This window comes from Bos grunniens, chromosome 23 (assembly GCF_055505025.1).
Source record: "Bos grunniens cultivar Pamir isolate PY7600 chromosome 23, Bosgru_T2T1.0, whole genome shotgun sequence".
In the NCBI taxonomy this organism is placed as follows: Eukaryota; Metazoa; Chordata; class Mammalia; order Artiodactyla; family Bovidae; genus Bos; species Bos grunniens.
This window is the reverse complement of record NC_141187.1, coordinates 11,262,562-11,280,503: the sequence shown is the minus strand read 5'-3', so window position 1 is coordinate 11,280,503 and position 17,942 is coordinate 11,262,562. Positions and strand designations below refer to the sequence as shown.

At 43.6% G+C, this 17,942-nt stretch overlaps 2 protein-coding genes and 1 long non-coding RNA gene across 7 annotated transcripts in view; 1 reads left to right on the top strand and 2 right to left on the bottom strand.

The window, feature by feature from the left end:
* Positions 1-4,131, bottom strand: part of MAPK14 (mitogen-activated protein kinase 14) — a 76,808-nt gene extending 72,677 nt beyond the window's left edge. For all 5 annotated transcript variants that reach the window (XR_015153079.1, XR_015153080.1, XM_086371344.1 and 2 more), the window contains exon 1: positions 3,596-4,131. Coding sequence is in view for 3 of the 5 variants with exons in the window: in XM_086371344.1 (XP_086227470.1) it covers positions 3,596-3,711 (116 nt within the window). In the remaining 2 variants the exon portion in view is untranslated. The remainder of the gene's footprint in view (positions 1-3,595) is intronic.
* Positions 4,132-5,861: 1,730 nt separating this feature from the next.
* On the bottom strand, positions 5,862-6,728 carry LOC147346670 (uncharacterized). Its single transcript, XR_015153088.1, has 2 exons — positions 6,440-6,728; positions 5,862-6,139 (listed from the first exon to the last, which is right to left on the bottom strand). It is a non-coding gene; the product is annotated as an uncharacterized LOC147346670 (long non-coding RNA).
* SLC26A8 (solute carrier family 26 member 8) overlaps positions 6,496-17,942 on the top strand; it is an 88,670-nt gene continuing 77,223 nt past the window's right edge. The window contains exons 1-2 of the mRNA XM_086371357.1: positions 6,496-6,595; positions 13,874-14,060. Of these exons, the coding sequence (XP_086227483.1) occupies positions 13,879-14,060 (182 nt within the window). The 5' untranslated portion in view covers positions 6,496-6,595; positions 13,874-13,878. The remainder of the gene's footprint in view (positions 6,596-13,873; positions 14,061-17,942) is intronic.

Sequence of the window (17,942 nt, the reverse complement as noted above, 5' to 3'; positions counted from 1 at the left end):
GCTCATGCTTTAAAAAAAAAAAAAAGATTTAAAATGATGAGTGGCTATTAATACTAAAAAACTTAGCTTCACTTATCTTTACTACATTTATTTTCACAAAGCATTTAGGATGTTGGATTTGACCTCTTAGTAAATTCTGCCATTCTTTTACCAAAGTTTTGGTATATACTTTATATACTGATGATAAATATAAACAGCACAGAATAATGCCCAGAACATAGAAAGCAATCCATAAAACGTAGTTATTATTCACATCACACTATAAACCCTACCAGGGAATGAACTGTCTTTGTCTTGTTTAACAGTTTAGCTCAAGAAACCTAGCCTGCTATCTGGTCTGTGAGTGTGCTAAGTCATTTCAGTCATGTCTGACTCTTTGCAACCCTATGGACTGTAGCCCACCAGGCTCCTCTGTCCATGCGGAGTCTCCAGGCAAGAATACTGGAGTGGTTTACCATTTCCTCCTCCACAGGATCTTCCCCACCCAGGGATCAAACTTGTGTCTCTTGCATTGGCAGGCAGGTGGGTTCCTTACCACTAGCACCACCTGGGGCGCCCCTAAAGATGTGTGTGTGCTGAGCTGCTGGTCCATAGTTGGTACTCAATAAATATTATTTAATAAGTGATTAAATATGATTTAAGAATAATTCTGATCTCTCACCTGTTTTATGGTTACCACTGCCTCACCTCCTATAATCAAAGGCAAGAGTCTGGAAAACCCATACACCAGAGGAAGGGCATTTAAGTTCCTGTTTATATTTCCTTAAACTCACCACAAAGATCCTCCCCCGCCCCTTTTGTCCCCAAACCACAAAATCAATGCTTTGCAACACCGTACTCTTGAACAATTTTGCTTCATTTCCCCTCACTGACAGTGCACAAAGTTCCTTAAAGTTGCAAGCTTTAGTTTAGTTCCCTTTACCCCTTAAAGAAGGAAAGGCATATTTGTAAAACTCTAATACTCAAATTTCTATTTTGATTCCTTGATGTTTCATTCACAATTAGTTATCACACTTGCTTTACTAGATACTTAGTACAAATGAAAATACTGAAAATTGGCTTAATTTTTTTTTAACTTTTAAAGTTAACACATCAAAGTGTATCACACTTCAGAGCAATCAAATTAGGAAACTGACACATTATTTCAGTGATGTTGCATTCCTTGAAATACTTTCAGAGATTCTTTTTTGGAACAGACTTCAATCCAGTTCTACAAGTCACACAGGAAATTCTGTGTCATTACTTTATGGTTACAACTCCTATTTGACCTCAAACAGTATCACCAGCCTGGCTGCCTAATCTTTTTCACCAGAGTTGAGTCCAACTTCTCTAAATTATTTGGATTCAATCTAACTTCGTTATTTCCTAAAATCAAATCTGCTCTAAAAAAAAAAATGAAGATAGTGAAAAATAACACAGGCTCCAAAGTGGATTCTAAGTTTAAAAAACAATTTTTTTTTCTACCACACCTAAAAGCTGCTGACTGAAAGAAGAACTTGAAATAACTACTCTGAATGAGATAACACATGTGAATGTAAATTCTGGTATTTTCAATCCAAAATCAACTACACTTGTTTACAGTCAATTGTCACATAATATCGGTTATTTTTCTCCACCAATATGTTATAGGTTACACCTTAAATACCCTTGGCAGAACTGCCTCCACAGAAAGACACACAAGAAACTTAACAGGGGTTGTTTCTTGAGAAAAGAACTAGTACAACTGGACAAAGAGAAAGGAAAACTTTTCACTGTCTTTCTATGCCTTTTTACATTTTATACAATGTGAATGTATTACCTACTTTTAAAAACCTGTTTAAAAAATTACTTTCAAGTGTCAGTTTCAATGGCTTCTATAAACCAGAAAAATAAAGCACTAAAAAATGTGTTCGTGTTTTATCAGCACTTCAAGGGATCTCCAGGGCCAGGGCTGAGTGATTCACATCAACTGTAGGGAAACCTTGCAAGCAGTTCACTGAACTCCCCACAGTTAAGCCGTATCACTCCACTAAAGTTTAAACAATGATGATTGGAAACAAAAATTCAGTACCACAAAAATTAATGTGTCAATTCTAGAATGAAAACTGGCCATAAACAAGTGAGCTATTAAAGAAGCAATGATCCAAACACATCTTCGAAAATTAGCAAATCAACAGCACGCTATAAAAATGGAAAAAAGATGTCAAGCACAGGGCCAACAGCGACATCACTCAAGCAGCCTGAACTAGAAAACGCAATACGATCTGTTGCTGGACACAATTGCACAATCTCAATTACCCAGAAGATTCTACCAAACAGGAAATTCATGCTGGGGCTTTAAGAAACACAGGAATTATATTCAAAGATTAACAAGTCTAAAAGCCTGGAATCTGCCGTGAAACAAAAAACTAATTTTGTAGACCTCTTTGCAAATAATGCATGCACAGGAATTACATCAAATAGCTTCAGGTCAGCCCTCAAATTACACAAAATCTAAAATACAGTGTATAAAACCTTAGAAGTTAGAAAAGTTAGCAAACTGAGGTCTGGAAATTTTACAGTAGCATTTAATTTAAAAGACATTCATAGTGTGAATTAAAGCTGAAGTGTCTCTTCCTTCCTTTGCTATATACTCCATATCCCATGAAAACCATTATGTACCCCTCAGTCTGTAAGTGCAGATTAAGTTCTCTGCAAACCCTCTAAAGGACTTTAAAAACAGTGTTTCACAAAAATTATCACGATTAAAAAATATTTATAATACATCGCAGCATTGTTAATAACTTTTTGATCTTGAGGGCGTCCAACGGATCTGAACCTCACTTGCTCCAAAGGAGAAAATTGTTTTGTCAAACAATACTTAAATGAGCGGTGGTATGTGACTAATCAGCGAGGCCGCCAGCTTCTCAAGCTGCAGTGTTTGCAGGCACTACCACCACCCCCCACTCTGCGAAAAGGAAATACGCTTTCAACTGAATCGGAAACACACCACTCAAGCTGGCACAGGGCTCACCGAGATAAAGTCGGTATTTTAAGCTCCCTGGATAGCTGCTAATTCAAGTGCGAATTGAAAAAGAACCCTTCTCAAAATGCAATTTCGACAGAGGTTTGCAAAAAAGCCCGAACTCAACGCCCTTCGTCCTCAGTTTTGTTCAGATGACCGCAGTCGAGCTTTGCCCTTCTGCTTCTCCGGGCAGCTCCCGGGCTTGTCTGCTCCGAGGGCAGGCACATCTCGAGAGAGCCCTTCTGCTCGATGCCAGCAGGGAGAGACCTCCGAAGAAGGACCCGTGTTTCTGCCCCCGTAGCAGCAGCCCCTTCCCCCACCCCACCTCCAAGGGAACGCGCAGGGTGCGAGTCAGGGCCCGGCTCCAACACCATCACCCACCGCCCACCGCGGACCTGTGTCCTACACATAGCTGACCATCTACGTGGGCGTGCAGGGTGGGGGTGCAAGGGGCACAGGGAGTGCAGGACAGGGGTCGAAGAGGGCTGGGATGCCCTCCCTCCAAGGAAAATTCCTGCCGCTGGGTGCATTGCTGAGCCGTGGGGGCAGGCCCGACTCTGGGGCATACGGAGACACCCGGCCCAGCGAGGCCCCCGGCCCGGTGACACTCACCATACGGAGCCATAGGCGCCGGAGCCCACCGGGGACAGGTTCTGGTAACGCTCGGGCACCTCCCAGATGGTCTTGTTCAGCTCCTGCCGGTAGAACGTGGGCCTCTCCTGAGACATCTTCCAGCGGTGGCCGCGGGGCGAGGAGGTGGCCCTTGCGGGGCCCAGCCTGCACCCGCACCCGCTTCCCCTGACCTCGTAGCCCGCCCGGCCGGGCAGGGAATCCTGCGCTGGCCGCCCGCGCAGGTGCGGCTGCGGCGACCCTGAAGACTCCCGCGCGCGCGCGCGGCCCCTGTCAGCCGCAGCGGCTGGACGCGCCTCACCGACGGCGGGGGAAGCCCTGCGAAGGGCCGGGGCACGCTCCGGGGCCCTGGGCTGGCGCCCCGCCCAGCTCTCCCTGCACTCTCTCCACACCCAGCCGACTCCCGGCTGCGCGGCGGGGTCACAGCTCCAGCTGCAGCGCCCGCGGAGCTTGCAGTGGTCGCCTTTCCCAGAGCCAGCGAACAGGAGGCTCCCGCCGTGCTCTCGCGAGAACAGCTCCCAGACCTCTCCTCGAGCCGAGATTTTACCCAATATGGAACCTGCCCGCGGGAGGGGGGTTGATGAAGGGAGAGCTCGGGAGAAGTAATTCTCGCGAGAAGAGAGCAACAGCTGGCCCCCAGAGGCAGGAACTCCCAGGGATTGCTCTCCTTTAGCGCGCGAAGGCGGACCCGGGAAGGAGCGGAGAAGCAGCCGACACAGGCCGCGCGCGCCCCACCGTGGTCGGTGGGGCAAGTGCTTGGCTCCCTGTTGGAAAGAGACAGTGACAAATCAATCGGGTGTCTGGGAAAAGAGCCAGAAAACCTTTGAACGGTGGGTAGTCACCAGCAGCTGAGCACCTGCTCGGCGGAAAACCCCCAATTTCCAAGAAGTACTTGCATAAAAAAGAGAAATATTCCGGCCAGAAAGCCGTTGCAGTCCCATCTGCTCAAGGACATACACTTACTCTTCGGAATGCTGACGAAATCTGTCTCAAAGGTAAATATTAGCCCTGAATTAAGGTTGAGGTTTTTCCACCCAAACACTTCTAGTAGTTCTCAAACTTTTACGTGCCGAAGAAGCACCTTGGGCGCTTAAAAATGCACAGCGAGTTTGATTAGATGGGTCCCAGAGGGACGCCAAGACTGTGCATTTTTACAATATGCGCCAGGTTCAGAAAAGTCCTTGGTATCTCCCTTGGAGAAACATTTTTAAAACCTTTACCCTGAAGGTTTGAAACTGATTCCTACCTTGAAGAGCTTCCAGCAAACAGGGTTTTAAGAATTGTAATCATGCCTCTCAGAGTAAGAACAGTGCAGACAGTGGTTTTCTGGCAGTATCCTGTTGGGCAAGTCAATTAACCTTTCTTAGACCTTAGTTCCAGTTTATACAAAAAAGAATTGCTGCCCTACTTTCCCACCTGAAAGCTGAACAAGATAATAAATGTGAATGGGCAAGGTATAACCCCATACCTTCACCTCACTATTAACTTATTCCTACCCTAAAACTTGTTTCAATAAGCAGAATTGGACCCCATCTTATTCTTGGTCATTTCTTTTAGAAATAACTGGGTTCAAGCCAGGACACTTCCCATCACTATCCATGACTATTCTCTTTTGTGTTATGCATCCCTTGAAGTGCTCAAATTTTGCCTATCTTGTCCCAGGATCTAGCTCAGGGCCTCGAACATAGAAGTTACTCCATAAATATTTGTTGAGCAAATTATGAACAAGGACATGATCTCAACTTAGGAGGCAGTGCAGGATCCTCAGTTCTCAAGGAAAAATAAAATAAAACCCAAAACAAGGGTCATGGGTGATTTGCGGAAAGCTTTCTTTGGATTCAGTGTGACAGCCTAGATTCTCTTGCCTTAGAAGACATGTTGCTTAAAAATGTTCCAAGCCAAACTGCAGATAGTGAGCTTTCTAAGAAGTATTGGAGGTAGAAGGAGGAAGCAAGAGCAAAAATGCAGCTGTAAAGATATAAGAGGTAAGAGTGGGGGATCAAGGTGAGTGCATGGATAAAAGGGAGAAAACTTGGAAGCTGAAATTCTAAGAAATTCATGTATTTATCCAACAAATTGGAATAATGACATGAGAGTGACCAAAAGGGTAAAGATGAGCAATACACTCACTCACTCAGCAAATATATATTGAATGCCTACTAGGTACCAGGCACTTCTAATGGAAAGTTGGTTAAAAGGCAGATAGCGGCTGCCTAGGTGGAGCCTACAGTGAATAGTGGCGCAATCATTCAATTCTTCAACACAAATTTATTGAGCACTTACTAGATCTACCACATTGCTTTGGCACCAATGATACAGCAATTAAAGCAAGACATAAAAATCCCTGCCCTTCTGGGGATGAGACAGATTACAAAAAGGTATAGGTAGGGACTTCCTGTTGGTCCAGTGGCTCAGACTCCATGCTCCTGAAGCAGAGCGCCTGGGTTGATCCTGGTCGCGGAACTAGATCCCACTTGCAGCTAGGAAGATGGAAGGTCCACGTGCTGCAACTAAATCCTGATGCAGCTAAATAAAGACGTAAATATATTTTTTAAAGCCATAGGTAAAGTGAATAATATATTAGACATTACTACAGTAATCAAGCAAGTGGAAAACTGCAACTGGGCAAAGAGGGCATGCAAGGCGCAGGGAGAGACAGTGACAGGGACTGAGCTTCAGAAGGAGGTTAAGGGGTCTTGGGGAAGGAGCTGGGCAGGACAGCGTCCTTCAGTCGGGGTTGGAGATATCGGCGACCCTCTTAGCCTCCAGTTTCCTCCCGCGTCTTCTGTTCCCAAGAGTCGTCGGGAGACAGAGTGAATCACTTACGCCAAGTGCGGCGCGCGAGGCCTGGCATCAAGGAGTCCGGCGGGTTCGACCGCAACGGCTCGGGAACCGCCGGCGTCCGCGTCCACAGCGCCGCCCGTCCGGCCGGAGCTGCCTCCGGCTCCAGCGTCCGACCTCCCGCCGTAACCCGGGAACCAGGTGAGCCTAGGGACCCGGGGAGCCGCCCGGGGCCGGGGCTGCAGGTGGTGGCGGCGGCGGGGCCCGGGCTCCGGCGTTGGGGGCGGGGACCACTCCCCCCCACCCCCGCGTTACACTCGGAAGTCCCCGGGCCACTGTCACCGCAGGGTCAAGCTCGTCGAGGGCACTCAGTCAGCGTTTGCGGAATGAATGAATGACGGTCGTCCCTGGGAGCTTTCTCTTCGTGCGGTCCCTGCTTTTGAAAATCCATGAGGAAAGACGGCGCGTGCGTTTGGCAGGCTGACTCCTTCCACACTCGTTGGTTTGAGTCGCCATAAGCCCCAGAACTGGTCTGCTGCCGGAGTCTCCCCCTGATCAACACACCCCGCTGCCATCCTCCTCCTCCCGAGGCTTGACTGCCCAGTTGCGCGCCTTCTGCTTTTTAGACCTCACTGCTGCTGTTCTTCGGAGAAGGCAGTGGCAACCCACTCCAGTACTCTTGCCTGGAATAATCCCATGGACTGAGGAGCCTGGTAGGCTGCAGTCCATGGGGTCGCGAAGAGTCGGACACGACTGAGAGACTTCACTTTCACTTTTCACTTTCATGCATTGGAGAGGGAAATGGCAACCCACTCCAGTGTTCTTGCCTGGAGAATCCCAGGGACGGGGGAGCCTGGTGGGCTGCCGTCTATGGGGTCGCACAGAGTCGGACACGACTGAAGAGACATCAGCAGCAGCAGCAGTAGCTGCTGTTGTTGTTCCTTATAACTGAGCCCCCACTCCCGCCTCTCGTAGCCCTTTCTGTTCCTTTCAGGTTCTGTTGATGGATCGCAGCAACCCCTTCTCCAACATCCCCACCCCAACAATGAATTTCTCTCCAACCAGCCCATTGGTAATACTCTCACCAGGTCGCATTAAAGGCAGTTGTTTGTGTGTTGGATGGTCAGCTCCTTGAGGGCTGTCCTCTGATCATTCATCCCCAGCCACTAGACCAAGTGACGGAAAGGTACTGAAAGCAATGCCCTTTGCTCATGACTTTCTTTTTCACATACATTCCACCATAAAAGCGTAGTTAGAATGGGCAAAGGCCTGTTTTTTCCTGATGGAATTACAAATATTTATTTTGAAATTCTGAAAGTGAATTTTACTTTCCCACGATTATAGAGAACACGTGAAAGTTGACCATATGAAAGGATAATCTTGAAGCTAAGTTTCAGGATTTCACATCAATTGGGGTAATAGAAAATTGGGTTGAATTGGGTTGTATTTAAATATTTAACTCTTGGCTTTTAAAATACTTTTAGCACCTTATGTAAAAGAATCAGTGGATGGCTGGATGGATAGGGGTAGTATGGGGATGAAGGAGCTAGGTCAAAAGTATATTAACAGTGCCCCAAATTTAATCCTGATTGTCCAACTGAATAAAGATAATTAGCTACATTTACAGTGGTCTTCATACTTCACTGTGTACCAGAATCATCTGGAGGGCTTCTTAAAACAGACTGCTGGGCCATCCTCAGAGTTTCTGATTAATTGTGTTTTGTTAGGTGGGGCCTAAGAATTAGCATTTCCAACAAGTTCCCAGATGATACTATTGTTTGTAAGACCAAGTATGGGCTACAGAGATTAATTTCTATTAATTAGTAGTGAATCCAGATGCCCCAAATTATGTCACATTTGTAGAATATGAAAATGAAACCTTAACTTGTTCAGATCATGGCCCACGCACCTGAATGTTTTGTCTGATGGCAGGAAGTATTAGGGAATTTTAGGAATCAGTAAGAGACAGTCCCTCTTGTGTTGTGTCTCAGCTGAAGGGTTGTTATCCCATCTTCGATGACCTTCTTCTGAAATGCATCATCTTCTCCACGTTAACGTGCATCTGCCACTTGTCCGTAATGGCTTCTGATCATCATACCTTAAAGAGAAGGGTCGTGTTAGTGAAGAAAACAAGCCAGTGGGTTTTCTGTGAAGTCAAGAAAGACTAGTGGAACTGAAGAAATTCCAGAGATGACTAGTGGAAACGAAACAATAACTGAAAAATGTTTTCCCTTGCTGCCTTTAGCCAGTTATATGATAAGCCCTTTGAAGACAGCTTTCCACCTGCCCCTCCTAGCCACTCAGACTGTGGTCCCTGAGTTGTGACTTGATTGCCTCTCAGTCAGACTACCATAATAGTAAAGGGCTCTGATGGGTCTTTTTGCCTCAGTCTCTCCTGTCTCCAGTGCTGTTCAGTAGAACTTTCTGTGAGGATAGATGTGTTTAATACCTGCCCTGTCTAGTTGCTAGTCCCTACCACACATGGCTATTGAGCCCTTGAAATGTGGCTATTGTGACTAAGGAATTGGCCATGCCACAGAGCGTGAGGCATTGCCACAAGTTTTCCTGACCAGGAATTGAATCTGGGGCTACAGCAGTGAAACAGCTGAGTCCTAACCACTGGACTGCCAAGGAATTCCCTCATTTTATTTTAATTAAGTTAAATTTAAGTTTTCGCAGGTAGCAGTGACTGCTGTACTGGTCAGCACAGCTCTAGACTCTACCATTGACATGATTCTTCCCAAAGCACGTCTGTGCATGTTACTACTGCTTCTTGAACATTTTAGATTGCTGAAAAGTCCAGGTTCAACCCAGCATTCAGGACACTCCAGAAATAGGCCTCAACCTTTTGGGTTTGACACTGCCTTTACTTAGACCTGTTGAATGAGTTGCCTTATATTATCTCTGTAATTTTATCCTGTTCTCTTCCTGAAATACCTTATTCTCTTACCTGCCTCCAGTTTAGCCAGAGCAGTTTAGCCATATCTCCCCAGGGAGGCCTTCACCTAGCTGGGGTTATCAATCTCATTCTATAGGACATCATGTGGCATTAGATGTGGCATCTGTTTTAGAATCAAAAAGACAGGGTTCAGATTCTGGCTCTGCTGTTTAATGGTTGTATGCCTGAGGAACTCACTAAAGTCACCAGTAAAATGAGGATAATTATTATCAGGAAAATAAATATCTATCTTTTGAGACTATGTGTGTGAAGAAACTGGCTATGGCCGGCCAGCAATACATGTTAATTTCTGCCTTTCACACCTCTAAATTCTGATAACACCATATTTTGGTATTTTTATTCTACTAAATTCAAGAGTCTTTGTCCTTTTGTATCCTTTGAGCACTTAGCATTCAGCAAATGTTTGTGGAACACTAAGTTAATTGACCAGGGCCTCCCTGGTGGTTCAGTGGTAAAGAATCCACCTGCCAGTGCAGAGACGCGGGTTTGATCCCTGGATCGGGAAGATCCCCTGGAGAAGGAAATGGCAACCCACTCCAGTATTCTTACCTGGAAAAATTCCATGGACTATGAAAAAAATTCCAGTGGGCTATAGTACATGGGGTCACAAAAGAGTCAGACTTGACTTGACAACTAAATAGCAACAACCATAAATTAATTGGCCACAGGTGGAAAAGCATTCTTCAGTCAGAAATAAATGAAGGCCAAGACTGTATGTGGTAGAAATTTATAAGATTGTGAAAATTATAGCAGGCAAACTTACCAAATCCTAGTCTAGTAGAACATGGCTACCTTTTGAAATATAACTGATGTAGGTTGAAGACAATAATAAGAAATGCTTCCTTCCATAAGTCAATTGATGAGATATAATACCTCCCAAGGGTGTGACAACAGAAAAAATAAATGCTTTAGCTTTGAAAGAGGGAGAAATTCTTGAGGGATAAGTTATAATTTGTGATGGGAGGAGATGAGAATATTTTGTTTTTTTTAAACAAGGCTCTGGATCAGAGGTCACATACTGCTGGGTCAGACCGAATCTGGCCTGCAGAGGTGTTTTGTTAGATACAGACTGTGTTTTTAAAAATAGGTAAGGTGATTGACAACGTTTCAAAGTCAGAAGATGTCACATAAAAATCTGGAATTATGGCTTCCCTGGGGAAAGATCAGATCTGGCCATCCTGAGCCCCATATCCCCCATGACAATAATTGTTAGAACGGAGTGGCTGCAGCCACCTTTCCCTGGCCCACTGCTTCCATTATGCTTGTCCATATGTTGCCTGCTTCCTGCCTGCTTCGTGGCATTTCAGAAACAAAGTGCTGAATTCTAGACTCTCCATCTAACCCAGGATGGCAGTTTTTTTACATTTTATTTTTATTGATTTATTGGCTACACTGGGTCTTCGTTGCCACCCATGGGCTTGCTCTAGTTGAGGCGAGCAGGGGCTGCTCTCTAGTTATGGTGCACGGGCTTCTCACTGTGGTCGCTTCTCTTTTTGCAAAGCACAGGGTCTAGGGCGTGCAGGCTCAATAGCGGTGGTGCACAGGCCCAGCTGCCCCACGGCGTGTGGAATCTTCCTGGACCAGGGATGGAACCCATGTCCCCTGCATTGGCAGATGGATTCTTTTTAAATTTTATTTTATTTTTAATTGGAGGATAATTACTCCACTGTATCATGATGGTCTCTGCCACACATCAACATGAATCAGCCACAGGTAGACATATATTCCCTCTCTCTTGAACCTCCTTCCCCATCCCACCCCTCTAGGCTGTCACAGAGCACCAGCTTTGGGTTCCCTGGGTCACACAGCAAATGCCCACCGGCTATCTGTTTTACATATGGTAATGTATATGTTTCAGTGCTACTCACTCAAATCATCCCACCCTCTCCTTCCCCGACTGGGTCCAAAAGTTTGTCATTTATGTCTGTGTCTCCTTTGCTGCCCTGCAAATAGTATCATCAGAACCATCTTTCTAGATTCCATGTATTTTCATTAATATATATAGTATTTGTCTTTCTTTTTCTGACCTACTTCACTCTGTATAATAGGCTCTGGGTTCATCCACCTCATTAGAACTGACTTGAATGTGTTCCTTTTTTATAGCTGAGTGATATTCCATTGTGTATATGCACCACCACTGCTTTATCCACTTATCCATCGATGGGCATCTAGGTTGCTTCCATGTCCTAGCTATTGTAAATAGTGCTGTCAGGAGGATTCTTTACCACTGGACCACGAGGAAAGTCCCAGGATGGCAGTTTTTATAATCTCAGTGTAATAAGCAGGTTAATTAGGCTCTTTTAGTTGCTAGGAACAGATAGATTCTAGTCATGGAAGTTTATTGTAAGATTACATAGGAAAAGTAAGGAAGGATGGATCAGTATTCCTATGGGTGGGGTAAAGAAAGGCAAAAATGTTGCTTACGTTTTAGTGTATAGTTCTGTTTTTTTCTGGAAGACACAGAGTACTAATTCTCTCAAGTAATACATTGTAAAGCAGCTCTTCCATCCCCTTCTGTATTCCCTAACTATACTCTCACTTCTTTATTGGATTTGTGATCATTGGTTTATAGTGTTATATAGTACATGCCTGCTACCCTGTTCTGAGAGTAAAAATACATTATATAACTATGGCTGAGTTACCTAACATTTCCAAAACCTCAGTTTTATCACCTGTATTCTTGGGCTTCCCTGGTGGCTCAGCTGGTAAAGAATCCACCTGCGATGCCAGAGACCTGAGTTCAGTCCCTGAGTTGGGAAGAGCCCCTGGAGAAGGGAACAGCTACCCACTCCAGTATTCTAGCCTGGAGAATTCCAGGGACTGTATAGTCCATGGGGTCGCAAAGAGTCAGACACGACTGAGTGACTTTCACTTTCACTTTCAAAAGTAGTATTAGGATTGTTGTGGGAATTAAAAGAAATAACTCATGAAAAAGTCTAGTGCAATGCTTGGTATATATTAAGTGCTCTATGAGTGTTGTACGTGATGTTGATGATAAATATAGATCTACTTGTTTACATTTATGTGGAAGAATATTAGCTGTGTGCCCTTTTTATTATTCAAAAACACAGATGATCAAGAACAGTTACACTTTCTCCAAGAGATGGAACTATATCCATCCTCATTAACTCTTTCTTCTAATTCTTTTTAAAAGAGCAAGATAATAATACATATTTTTAAGGTTTGATATAACCCTTAGGAGGCTTCTCTGGTGGCTCAGACAGTGAAGCGTCTGCCTGCAGTGAGGGAGATCTCGGTTTGATCCCTGGGTCAAGAAGATCTCCTGGAGAAGAAAATGGCTACCCACTCCAGTGCTCTTGCCTGAAAAATCCCATGGACAGAGGAGCCGGGTAGGCTACGGCCCATGGGGTTGCAGAGAGTTGGACATGACTGAGCGACTTCACTGTCTTTCACTTTTCATGACCCTTAGAGATCATACGGTCAAACCATGTCATTTTACGGACAGGGAAACTGAAACTCAGTTTCTAAGAAACTTGCCCCCAGTTGTTTTAAAAAAAAGAAAAATCCAGAGTTAGAACTCCAGAATCCTGATATCCTGTGCCATGCTTTTTCTGCTGTGTTATAATGCCACTAACTAGATACTTGACCATCATTCAAAAAATATTCGTTGAGGGCCTACTAAATGTCACACAGTATTTGGGCCTGGAACAAAGTCCTGCCTCTTGGAATTATATTTTAGTGTGGGAAACAGACAGTGAACAAACAGACAAATACTGAGTCAGGCACTATTAAGTTTGGTGAAGAAAAGGAAAAGATAAAGGGATAATGATGGATGCTATTTAGATAAGAAGGGAGTTAGAAAACCCCATGTTGATCCCTTAACCTTTAGCATTTTCAATGAAAATTAGTGGTTATACTTTTGCCTCTTAATCTTTTCCCTGCAGCAGAACAACATATGAAGAAAACTAGGCTTTCTAGCCAGACATTTGGGTTCTAGTCCTGACTAAATATTCAACAGCTAAAGCTGTTTATACTTTCAAGCTTTGGTTTCTCCATTTGGAAAATGAGAGTATACACCTGGTTTGTTTTTTTTTTTTAATTTATTTATTTTAATTGGAGGCTAATTACTTTACAATATTGTAGTGGTTTTCGCCATACATTGTACACCTGCTTTTTTTTATAGGGTTGTTTTAGGTATAAAATTATACACTAAATGAGAAAGTTTTCTAAAATTGTGATGCATTATGTAGGTACACTTAGTCACTCAGTCGGGTCCGACTCTTTGTGACCCCATGGACTATAGCCCACCAGGCTTCTCTGTCCATGAGATTTTCCAGGCAAGAATACTGGAGGGGGTTCAGATGCCTCCTCCAGGGCATTTTCCCAAGACAGGGATGGAACTTGCGTCTCCTGTGTCTCCTGCATTGCCTGTGGATTCTTTCCCACGTTTTGTAGATATGCTACCATTATATGGAAATTTTATCTCCATAAAAACGTGTCAAGGATCTAGATTTTTTTTTTTTTAATGTCATTTGTTCAATTTCTTTCCACTCTTCCAGGAACAATGCAGCCAGACAGGAGCTTCCAGAGTTTTGCCTCTAGGTACAGGCAAAGTTCTTTCACATATGATGTGAAGCGAGACGTGTACAATGAGGAAAACTTTCAACAGGAACACAGAAAGAAGGCCGCCTCCTCTGGGAACGTGGACATCGACATCAGCACCGTCAGTCACCATGTGCAGTGCAGGTGGGTGTGTGCGGTCATTCAGCCGCGGCCACGCTGGCAGCCCCAAAACTACTTGCTGCCTTTGGTGCCTGCTTCTGTTTTCCTCTTCTGAATTCCTGTCATCAGAACCCCTAGCATAATTTCTCTTCAGTTGTTTTTTGTGGGTTTATTTTTGTGTGTGGTTTGTCCTCTATCGCCTTCTTTTGAAATTTTTATTTAATATCTTGTTTATGGCCGTGCCGAATATTTGTCAGTGCACAAGGGCTTCCTCTAGTTGCGGCCAGTGGGGACTGCTCTCTGGTTGCGGCCCGTGGGCTTCTCACTGCGGTGGCTTCTCTTGGTGTGGAGCACAGGCTCTACGGTCCTTGGGCTCAGTAGTTGTGGTGCATGGATTCAGCTGCTCCGAGGCATGTGGAATCTGTCCCCACCAGGGATCAATCCCGTGTCCCAGCATCGGCAGGCCGATTCTTAACCACTGGACCACCAGGGAAGTCTCTTGTATCACCTTCTTGATTGTAAACTCGGCATAAAGACCTTAGTTGTCCACCACAGCATCCAGGGATGATATTTAAAAATACATTGTTTGATTAACCACCATTGCCAGTCTCCTAACAATAACAACAAAAAGCAACCATGGTGGACTAATGAATGATGCAAGAACAACTATGTAAGTTCTATAGTTCAGGGGCTTCTAACCTGTTTTTGTGTTTGAACCTTTTGGCTATCTATCAGACCTAATGCACCTCTTTTCAGAATAATTTTTTTTAACATTTTTTATTGTGGTAACATATATACAACATAAAGTTGGTCATTTTAACCATTTTAAAGTGTACAAATCAGCAGTATTAATGACATTCATGATGTTGTGCAACCATTACCGCTATTTCCAAAACTTTTTCATCACTGCAAACAGACATTTTGTACCTGTTAGGCAATAACTCCCCATGCCCCCACCTCCAGTCTCTGCTAACCTCTCTTCTACTTTCTGTCTCTCTGAATTGCCTATTATAGATATTTCATTTAAGTGGAGTCATACAATATTTGTCTTCCACGTGTGGTTTATTTCACTTAGCATGATATTGTAGCATGGATCAGTACTTCGTTTTATGGCTGATGATATTCCATTGTAAGTATAGACCTTGTTTTGTTTACCCATTCACCTGTTAATGGACACTTGGATTGTTTCCACTTTTGGGCTGTCGTGAATAATCCCACCATGAGTATTAGGCATAGGAGTATCTGTTTTATTCCCTGCTTGTAATTTTTCTAGGTATACACCTGAGAGGGGAATTGTTGGATCAAATGGTAATTTTACGTTTAATTTTTTGAGAAAATTTTTTTCACAGTTGCTGCACCACATTAGCATTAGCAAGTATTCCAATTTCTTCAAATCCTCTCTAATAATTGTTATTTTCCTTTTTAAAAAATTATTGTTATAGCCATACTAGTAGATGTAAAATGGTGTCACATTGTAGGGTGTTTTTTGTTTTTTTTTTTGCATTTCCCTAATAACTAAATATGATGAGCCTCTTTTCATGTGCTTATTGGTCTCTTATATATCTTTTTGGGAGAAATGTCTATTCCTTTACCCTTTTAGAAACTAGATTTTTTTTCCTTTTTGTTGTTGAATTGTAGGACTTCTTTATTTATTCTGGATACTAAACCCTTATCAGATATGTGATTTGCAAATATTTCCTCCCATTCTGTGGGTTGCCTGTTGATAGTGTCTTTTGGTGTACAACAGTTTTAATTTTAATGAAATTAGATTTAATCTATTTTTTTCTTTTCTTGCTTGTGACTTCAGTGTCTTATTTAAGAAACTATTGTGAAATCCAAGATAATGAAGATTTTCCCCTATGTTTTCTTCTAAGAGTTTTATAGTTTTAGTTCTTAAATTTAGATCTTTGATGCATTCCGAGTAAACTTTGTAAGCGATATAAAGTAAGAGTCTGACTTCATCTTTCCCCAAATGGCTATCTCATTTTCCCAGCACTATATGTTGATGAGTCCATTCTTTCCCCATTAAGTGCTCTTGGCCAAAATATTTAAAAATGCATAAAATACATACCATTATGAAGGAAACCAGTTATATTGAAGTATAGTTATCAACATATAAAAAAATACAAAAATCATGATATTTAATAATTGTGGGTCTAATAACTGTAATTTCTAAGTAATGATGAGTATAAATTATATCTTAAGATATCTGCAGCAGTTTTACTGTAATGTGAAAATATTTGTGACTCTGTTGGTGACAAAGTCAAAACTCTGCTGATAACAACTGTGGTTTGTTGTCAACATTCATAACTGAAGGAAATACTGCATTTCAGTTAGGAGGTTAGTGAAAATAAAGATACCATTTTTCCTAAAGTCACTTACCCCCCAGATTTTCTCTAGAGACCCCTTGGTCACTACAGACATCAGGATAAAAACCCCTTGTGACCTGCATCATTATATTAAACCTAACTACTCAGACTGTCCTCACTCACACTGCACATTTGTTAGCCCCTGTCATCCCTTGGTTTCATCACCCACAGTTGGCATGTGTCAGGTGACAAGAGAGGAAGGCCTCCACGCAGCCCTATTGCAGACCTTCCTCCCTCTGAGCCTCCTCCTTTGCCCATATCCTGCCTTTTGCAAGTTGTGGTCTTGGATGTCCCTTCCTGTCCTGTATCACAATGCTCATTTTTTCTGCTCCAGGATGGGTCAGAGGTTATATGACAAGGAGAGCACTTGGGAGCCGCATTGGCTTTGCTCTGTGAAAGCATAGTCTTTTCCTAATTTATACCTCATCATAAACAGGCCCTACCAAAGAAGTTTCAGCCTTATTCTCCTCCAGCTGCCTATCCTTAGACATTTAAATCTGACCTGCACTGCCTCCCATGGGCTTTTATAACAGTTCTTATTCCTTACTTCTAACGCACACGGTTATGTCTATTTCTGAATTTTAACCTGAAAGGTAGCCCAGCGCTGTGGCTAAGAGCAAGGGTCTGAAGCCAGATTGCCTGGTTTTGAGTCCCAGTCCTGCTGCTTCCCAACTGTGTGACCTTAAGCAAGCTATCCAACCCAACTGAGCCTCAGTATTCTCATCTATAAAATGGGGATGATAATAGCACCTACCTTACAAGGTGATTGTGAGGATTAGAGAGTATTTGTAAAGCAGCTAGCAAATAGTAAAAAAAAAAGAAAAAAAATTATAATCTTTAACTTCATCTCTTCCTTTCTTCAAGAAACTTCACCTCTCCCTTCATTTTTTCCCTTTTGGTTAGCAACTGAAATACTCTTTCTCTTAGAGTGCTCCCTTGTGCTTTCACATCAACTCTCACCATCCCTCACTTTTAAGATGCCTTAACTAAGACCTAGATTCGTGTTGAAGTGCTTATACTGTTCCTCCACCAACTTCAATTTCTATTCCTCCAGCTCTTTCCTTGATTCCCATCCATCTTAGGTCCTCATTATTCCAAGTCCATTTTATTTTTCTGGCATGCTAAACAGTTCTGATGACTCTCCCTAGAGTGGCGGGTCTTCAGTCAAATGGCACATGGAAAGGAAGGAACCCTGGACAAGATACGAAACAAATTGTCCCAATGCCGTGGTCTGCTCCCCCCGCCACCCACAGAGAGGGCCATAATTGGAAAGCACACTCTCTACACCTGCCTAACACCCAGGGGTTCTCATAAGAATCACAACACGGGATTCTTTCCAGGGGCTGTTTCCAGGTGGCGCAGTGGTAAAGAATCTGCCTGCCAGTGCAGGAGGTGCAAGAGACACAGGTTTGATCCCTGGGTCAGGAAGATCCCCTGTAGTAGGAAATGGCAACCCACTCCAGTATTCTTGACTGGAGAACCCCATAGACAAAGCAGCCTGGTGGGCTACAGTCCATGGGGTCACAAAGAGTTGGAC